The 8,822-nt window shown below is 38.5% G+C and overlaps 1 protein-coding gene across 1 annotated transcript; it reads right to left on the bottom strand.

The window, feature by feature from the left end:
• Positions 1–609: 609 nt before the first annotated feature.
• LOC106610032 (myozenin-2) lies at positions 610–8,471 on the bottom strand. The gene is made up of 5 exons (XM_014209147.3): positions 8,358–8,471; positions 5,493–5,659; positions 2,868–2,979; positions 1,294–1,477; positions 610–951 (listed from the first exon to the last, which is right to left on the bottom strand). Exons 2-5 carry the CDS (start codon positions 5,649–5,651, stop codon positions 744–746), a joined length of 663 nt encoding a protein of 220 aa, XP_014064622.2. The 5' UTR covers positions 5,652–5,659; positions 8,358–8,471; the 3' UTR covers positions 610–743.
• Between the last annotated feature and the right edge of the window lie 351 nt (positions 8,472–8,822).

Here is an 8,822-nt window from a genome sequence, read left to right as displayed (position 1 = left end):
CACAAACAAACATGGGGGAACAGAGGTTTAAATAATGAACAAGTAATTGGGGGATTGAAACCAGGTGTGTAAGACAAAGACAAAACAAATGGAAAATGAAAAATGGATCGGCGACGGCTAGAAGGCCAGTGACGCCACCCGAACAAGGAGAGGGACCAACTTCTGCGGAAGTCGTGACAAACAGGTTCATTTGTTCCACATACCCAAACCACACATTGATTTACATAAGCCAATTAATTATATAATGTCATGAAAAGAGATATACATTTGTATTTGCACATCGATAAGCCCATTCTAAAACATTAATAGGCAACATGTCTAGATAATTAAAGACAAATATACTTTTGTATCTGATATCCAATATAAGCCAAAAGATGTATTGAAGTTTCAATGTATTACTCATATTTTTTTATCTTAGACATTTCAATAACATTTCTGCCATGTGTGCTATTTATTTACATGTTATTCTCTGAATACACAATGCAAAACTAACCATCAGCATCATTACTTAGGCAAATGGCACAGAATTGAAACAGGACAGCAGGGAACCCCTATTTGAAACCATCAGTTTGTCGTCGGTTGCACATATTCAATAATCATGATTTAGGCTTCAGCTCCGACCCCTATATCGCAGATCAGGCTGTAAGGTTAGAAGTGCCAGCAGTGGATCTTGTCGGACCGATGCTCTCTTGTCTTTCCAGGTATTTATGGGTCATCTAAAGGTAATCTAGAGGTCATCGGACTCAGGGATGGGCATAGATTCCAGAGGCACAGTGGGCAGGATCAGGGCGACCCGCCCATCCCTGGGCGACCCTGTTTAAGGTGGGCCGTTTCACCCCTGGGTCCTGGAGCTCAGAGTAGTTGGGGAGGTTCAGGTCGATCTCAGGGAGTTTGAACGTGATCCCACTGCTCTGGGGGGCTTTGTCGAAACCACCAAACGGTGTGGCCACCCTGGAAATCAGATGTGGAGATACAAGTGTGAATACAAAATCAAAATGAAGATCTCTAAAGATGTGACGGTTGCATAGAATATAGAAAGCTGGCTTTTTATGGAGCGTTACAGTTATGCATCCATGTAACAGTGAATCTGAACTGTGTTATAAGAAAACCATTTCATTCCATGGAAATGTTTGCAATAACAACCACCCTTGAAATTTGCATACTTAACTCAAAGTCTGCCATTGAGAGAAGTGCATGACTGATGCAGTATGTTCAAGTAGCACGGAAATCTTTGGCTTAAACTTTGAGTTGTAGAATAGCAGTTGTCTGAAAACTCTCCTCAGAACACCTCACCTGTTAAAGCTCTTGTATTCAGGAGCCTCTGGTCTGGGCTCAGGGACAGGCATGCTGATATTGAGGGTCTCGGCCAGGTTGGGGTCGTTAATGATAGCCTGCTTCCAAGGGGAGTGGTAGGACTTGGGTATAGCTGTAGAGTTGAACGTCTCTGCAGGGACATCCTTCAAGGGGCCTCCATATCCTGAGACACATGTCAAGAAGATAGGATCATAAGACCAACAGTGCAGCGTATAGACACTCACTTATCCTATCAACACATTAGTATATCTGTGCGGTTGGACTTAAGTGCAATAAATGATTACTGGCAATTTCTTGCTTGTCGTCCTTGCACAAGATATGTGAAAAGTACTAGGGCATTGAGCCTGTATTTTGTTCAGACCAGGGTTCCCCAACTGGCGGCCCGCCAAGTTTTTTTGTGTTGAATTTTCATTGCTGGACATAAAAGACTGTACAAACACCAGGAAATCAGCTCCAAGTGATTGTAATTTAAGAAATCTGTTCCCAAGTATTCCCAAGCATTATAGAGAGACACAGGATCATATACAAATGTAAGCAAGGTTTGAATGATTATGTTTTAGTCAAACATTATATCTGTTTGGGCTTTGTGCAGTCAATTTGCAGTCCACAAATGATTTGTAATTATGTTTCAGCCCCCCGACCATCCGCTCCAGATAAAAATTGGCTCACGGTTGAATCTAGTTGATGATCCCTGGTGTAGACAGAGCAAGGTAACAAACACAACACTTTAGTCACTCCGTTGTTACCACCTGTTCCTCCATGCTAATTTCATCAAGACATAACAAACATTTTATGTACATTTTTGTTTAGTATTACCTGCTTTTATTTTTTGGAGAACAAAATAGGTGTCAAAATGACTGTGGCTGTGCTGTTTTATCAATAGTCACTATAGTTAAATAACAGTATGAACTAGAGCAGTGAAAAAAGTGATGTAGACGCAACACTGGCAGATTGAGACAATTTTGTCCATCATCTCATGTCTTAAAATAGTGCACACCATAAGTGTGCGTTCATCCTTTGTGTGAAAAGCGGGTTGGTCCAGTTGACATGGGTTGACACCATGCTTGGTCATATCAGATTCTACAAGAGTGTTCTGTTCATATCTCCTGCTGATAATTTAATGCAGGGGAAGGAAATGCTTCTCATGTAACCTGCTTAAAGGCCAGAGGTCTGCTGAGTCACTATGGGGAATTAGACTGGTCCTTAGAGGTTACATGAACATCTAAATAGGGCCTTAAAAATGCCTTCACAACCTATTCATAAGCAGTACATAAGCAGTTCATAACTGTTCATGTCAACAATTGCAAGACATAGCATACATATCAATTTGTAGTTGTTGAAAAACGACATTTACTTATTAATGAGGTATGTATGAGTTATGACTGTTATATTGTCCTTATGTAGGTTCCCTTCGAGTGAAGCGTTACTCATGCTTAATACTACGTAATAATGAAATAAATATATTTTAATAAGCCCTTATTATTCCCTTAAACTATATTATTCTGCCTTATAAGCATTCATAGATTTAGAATATTGATGTGGTAGCTACATACCTGGTGCAATGCTTTCTGGATTTGAAGGGTTTCCTGGGGCGGGTGTGTAAGGAAGTGTTTTCGATCCCTCTTTGTTTTCGGCACTGTCTACATTCTCAGCTAGAAGATCCCTCTGGGGAAAAAAGTATTTTGTTATTAGCTAAGCTTTACCCTTTTGCTCAGTTCTGAACCTATCTCATTTATTCATTTGGGGATTAGCTGCAACAAATTGTTGACTTTGTGTATATGAGACCCACTAGGTAAATGGGTAGATCGCTCACAGATTTTATGACCATGTTAGCTTAGCACACTGAGCTAAAGCTTGGGCATAACATCAAAGCAGGATCAGCTACCACCAAAATGCCCATCAAAAGAGTTGAAATAGCAACTAATTCATGTTTGTTTGCAATGTTGAGAATTGATGTGCAATGTTGAGAACATGGCACTTTATGTGCAATGTTGCTCAATTTGAACAGTTGCCAAAAGTAAAAACAGTAATTTGCAACCAGACCATAGTTGATATACAATCACCATAAAAGTTATTAAATATTTACATGTAACAAATCATTTTTGTCATTTAGCAGTGCTACCCCCGTGGACTGGCATCTAACCAATGTACACATGAACATATAATGCATATAATTCAGAAAATATTCATACCCTTGACTTATTCCACATTTTGTTGTGTTACAGCCTAAATTCAAAGTTGATTAAATATATTTTTTTCTCACACATCTACATACACATCTATAATGACAAAGTTAAAATATGGTTGTGGAAGTTTTTGGCACATTTATTGTAAATGAAATTCAGAAATATCTCACATAAGTATTTACACCTCTGTTAATACATATACCTTTGACAGTGATTACAGCTGTGAGTCTTTCTTGGTAAGTCTCTAAGAGCTTTGCACACCTGGATTGTACAATATAGTTGTTGATCATCGCTAGACAGCCATTTTTAAGTCTTGCCATAGATCTTGAAGCTAATTAAAGTCAAAACTGTAACTAGGCCAATCAGGAATATTGAATGTCGTCTTGGTAAGCAACTCCAGTGTATATTTCACCTTGTGTTTTAGGTTATTGTCCTGTTAAAATGTGAATTTGTCTCCCATTGTCTGTTGGAAAGCAGACTGAACCAGGTTTTCCTCTAGGATTTTTTCTGTGCTTAGCCCTATTCCGTTTATTTTTATCTTAAAAAACTCCCTAGTCCATGTCGATGACAAGCATGCACATAACATGATGCAGACACCACCATGCTTGAAAATATGAAGAGTGGTACTCAGTGAGATTTTGTGTTAGATTTTCCCCAAAACATAATACTTTGTTTTCAGGACATAAGTTAAACCTGCAAAAAAATTGGCTAAGAAATTAACTTTAAGCGCCTTATTGCAAGCAGAATGCATGTTTTGGAATAGTTTTATTCTGTATAGGCTTTCTTCTTTTCATTCTGTCATTTAGGTTAGTATTGTGGAGTAAATACAATGTTGTTTATCCATCCATTCTCCTATCACAGCCATTAAACTCTGTAACTGTTTTAAAGTCACCATTGGCTCATGGTGAAATCCCAGAGCCATTTCCTTCCTCTCCACGACTGAGGTAGGAAGGACACCTGTATCTTTGTAGTGACTGGGTGTATTGATACACCATCCAAAGTGTAATTAATAACTTTACCATGCTCAAAGGGATAGTCATTTTCTGCTTTTTCGTTTTTTTACCCATCTGCCAATGGTGCGAAGCATTGGAAAACATCCCTGGTCTTTGTGGTTGAATCTGTGTTTGAAATTCACTGCTCGACTGAGGGACCTTACAGATAATTGTATGTGTAGGGTACAGAGATGAGGTAGTCGTTCAAAAGTCATGTTAAACACTATTATTACACAGAGAGTGAGTCCATGCAACTTATGTGACTTGCTAACAAAATGTTACTCCTAAACTTATTTAGGCTTGCCATAATGAAGGGGATGAATAATTATTGACTCAAGACATTTCACCTTTTAATTGTTTATTAATTTGTAAACATTTATAAAAACATAATTCCACTTTGACATTATGGGATATTGTGTGTAGTGTCGTGACGTGACTATCATTAATGTGATGATGGCTATTTTATCAAATTAATTAACTATGTTTAATTATTACGTGATTAAATGTATCATGTAACAATTAAATCATTAGCAATCTTGGGGCACCATGGAAAAAGTTTGTTTAATGAGTTACAGTTTCCCGAATGAACTCAAGAATATATCAGAATATATAGTTATCCTACCAGTCGTCCATTAATTATTATTATTAGCCCATATCAGTCTCATTCTGAACAACGTTGACTTCAAATCTGCACAAACCCTAGTCTAAATGATGATTCAGCGATACACACATTTTTACTAATATTTACTAACTAAATAATCACACAGAATTACATATACTCTATCCTGTGTTTGTGTTTATGTTGATTACTAACATAATGCAATGAAAAGTCCATAGTGGACTAACCTGATTTGACGGCTTGTTACACAATGGCAAGGGCGTGCAGTATATGCAGGCAAGAGCTTATAAGTCTCCATATTTGCATCCACTTATTGTTGGTCTTTGGGATAAGAGCGTCTAGATTACTAAATTACACAAATGTACATGTAAAAGTCCTTACACTCAGCTGCACGTTTGCCTCATTTTGGATACTTTCAAACGTGTATTTCTCCGATCTTCGCTGGCGCATTTTGAAAAGACGAGAGCCTCTGTTGGATTGCAGTGACAGCTCCTCCAGCATGATATCTTTGGGATTGCTAACCTTTATCCCCAGGTCCATGGTGTCCCCTGGAAAAAGAATTTAAAAAAGTTCCAGTAGATGCCCATGACTGACTTTCCATTAAAGGTAGACTCAGCAATGTGACGTCATCTAACACAGTAGGGCAACTTCCTGTTTATAGACATAAATAACAACAGAATTTAAATCTGTCCAAAACCGCCACTATTGGTTCTTTGCAATTTGTTCCATCCTTTGAGATATACCCATATTAGGATGAGCTAATAGTGCAATATTGGCAGTCGGATTTTGTCATTGAGCATTGTCAACCGGAGGTCTTCCAGCTGTATAATGATGTCATATATGGTGATCTCATGAGTCTACTGCTCTAAAAATAAAGTAACTGTAACCTTCAAGATTCCCCCAAGACTGTATTATTATGTCTTAGTTGCACAAAATATATCATCTCCCTAAATATATACAGTATATATTTTTTTTCGGACACTCTCCCTAAGACATAATGTACATAGCATGCATTTTTAATCATTTATGTTTACAGCGAGACCTTTATCAGAGGAAAAGTTCATTAACATTATTAGTCTGATATCATCTGAAGGGATAATATCAATGACATATTGTTACTTCAAAATGCTTTCTGCTGAGCAATTAGCATGCCGAAATCAAATGAACGTAGCTTCAAACCAAGCTGTATAGTAAGCATCACAATATGATAAAAGGTTGCACGTGTATAATAAAAATTGGTTGCCTCAATATACAGTATACTGCAATAGTTAATTCTACATTGTATGGTTATTAAACAAAATTGTGCTTTGAGTTGATTTAGGCATGCTCCTTGGACAATGCAACCATAGCCTTGTGAATTTCCATTAATTTGCACTCAACAGTGCTAACGGTGCTAACGCTACTTGCTATTTGCGAGTTCTAGAAAGTCTAGGTGAATTTTGTGAATTTTCAACTCCGATTGAGACAAATGCAGTCTTACAATTTTGTATGTATTATTTCTTATTGAATTCAATTTTTATTATGTTATTGTTCCTTTTACTTATTGAAGGCTGAACATGATGCTGCTTCAATGAGCTATACCCAAACAGAATGTACTTCAGCTGGCGCAAACCCTCACAGTCCCCTAAATCGCAACGCGCAGTTGTCCAACACTGCCCTCAACAACTCCCCACCTCACCCGCCCCAAAATAGCAGTTTCAAAAGGACAACGACAGAAGGATTTGTTGCAATAGGTAGTAAAACATCCCAATTAGTTATTTATGGCAACCGCTAGAGAAACGGCCCTGACATGTTCAACCCGGATATGAATGACTGCCCTCCACCAGAAGAAGTTTGATTCTCTTTGCTCTTGACGCTGTTGTTGAGCCCTGGCCCAGATCATACCATTGGCACAGTGGACCTCTCGAGAAATAGCCGCTGCATGCATCTTCCTCTCTCCAGATGGCATTGTACAGAATTGCGACATATTGGCTTTGGGAAGGGTGGCACACAATTTGCCCCTGGGTACTGGAAACACATAAAGGACACTGGATGTACTCTGTTCTACCCCAGCGGAAAATGTTTTCAAATTGTGGTGTTGATATGAACTGAACATTAGAGAGCCAATAAGATTACTGTTAATGAGGGTTTGAAGTAAAGTTGTAAAGCTCACATGGCACATGCAATACTGGTTGACCTATCGGATAACTACTGCATGCTGTTTAGACTGCATTATGATATGCCATTAATGTCCTGTGAGAAAACAGTCATAAAATATTATGATGGCCTTTATGTCAGGTTTATGATAGCATTAGCTAGGCATTGTGGCATTTAATTCAAGGACAGGGTTTCTGTCAACCCCAAACCAAAACATTACATCTAACTCATATAACTCAGATTGGCAGGTGTAATTCATTGTTTGTGCTTGAAGAGCAGAGTCAACACTTACTTTAAAATAACCTTGAAACGAATGCTAGATGATGCGCATTAAGGAGTCACACGGCATTCAGTGTTGTGAATCATCAGTGTTGGGTGAGATGTGAACATTGCATCCCAGGGTAGTACGTGACACTGGAAACCCTTAATGTGATCTTGACAAATATAACAGCCTAGTTACCCTAAATCTAATTCCAGCAGTCCTAAAAAATCACAACTTAACTGTAACAAATGTTTTTGTTGTATTGAATTTGAAGTTACTGTGCACATTTTTTTATTTGCAAACAAATGAAATGAAACAACAATGCCCTTTGTATTCACATCACAACTTTCACTACAGCTCTCAATGTTACCCCAACATGTTCATATCCTCTCCTATTTGCATTTTCCATGTTTCAGACATGTTGTACAAAATGTTTACTCTCAATGTTATGACTAAAATGTACATAATTTATAGTGCTTTAATTGTTTACAATCAAAAATAACATATGGAACATGAGAAATATAATGAGAACCTGAAAGACGTTATTGTACACAATGTTCAAAATCAGCTCTTAATAAAACATAAACATTATTTCAGAGTGACTATGGTAAAACCTAACAGTTGTATTTATTTTGTAGCTTCTTGTTTTGTTTTCTCAAAAAAATAAAGAAGTTTGTTAGTAAGGGATGTAGTTTGTTAGTAAGGGATGTGAAATATTGACTGAATACGTCAGAAAGTAGCATAATCCGAGTTACTCGTTGTGAATGGTCAAAGCACAAGACATTGACACTATTATTTTTCCATACCTCGGAGTCACAACTGCACACCTTGATGGGACTAGTCCATACCTGTGTGTGTGTGTCCTGTCTGTCTTGTCTTTCAAACAAACTGGATCCTTGACTGGAAGGCAAGGAGGCTCAGGGGTTTGACCTAGGTAGTTTCGATCCAACCTGAACTTCACACTCCCAGCCACTGAAGCCAATCTGTTGGGGGGTGTCTCTGTGTCTGTTGTCAATGGAATGTAGCTTACATCAATAGGCTAAATTTAGCAGGCCAAACACTCCAAACCACTCACAAAGCAATGGGGACGTGGGGAGGCTATCAGAGAGAGAGAGAGATTGGGGCACCCGACCTGTGCCACCGGGCCCACACCGAGGGAGGGCTCTCCCCTCATGAGCACTTGTGTTTCCTGGAGCCTAGGAATGTCTAGGGAAGACATGAGTCTGGAAGTGGTGTTGGAGGGCCGGTTGGAGGCACTCTTTCCTCTGGTCTAAAAAAAATATGTACAGTACCAGGCAAAGGGGGTTTTCTTA

This window comes from Salmo salar, chromosome 08 (genome assembly GCF_965601325.2).
Source record: "Salmo salar chromosome 08, fSalSal1, whole genome shotgun sequence".
NCBI lineage: Eukaryota > Metazoa > Chordata > Actinopteri > Salmoniformes > Salmonidae > Salmo > Salmo salar.
Note: the sequence above shows the minus strand (reverse complement) of the source record. Positions and strands in the feature narration are given on the sequence as shown.

What these genes read in the sequence shown, in the direction of transcription:
- LOC106610032 (XM_014209147.3), bottom strand. Translation starts at nt 5,651, where the DNA reads ATGGACCTGGGGATAAAGGTTAGCAATCCCAAAGATATCATGCTGGAG. An exon ending in AGGCAAACGTGCAGCTGAGT is followed by an intron (nt 2,980 to 5,492) that starts GTAAGGACTTTT and finishes TTTTTTCCCCAG; the next exon opens with AGGGATCTTCTAGCTGAGAA. An exon ending in TCCAGAAAGCATTGCACCAG is followed by an intron (nt 1,478 to 2,867) that starts GTATGTAGCTAC and finishes CATGTGTCTCAG; the next exon opens with GATATGGAGGCCCCTTGAAG.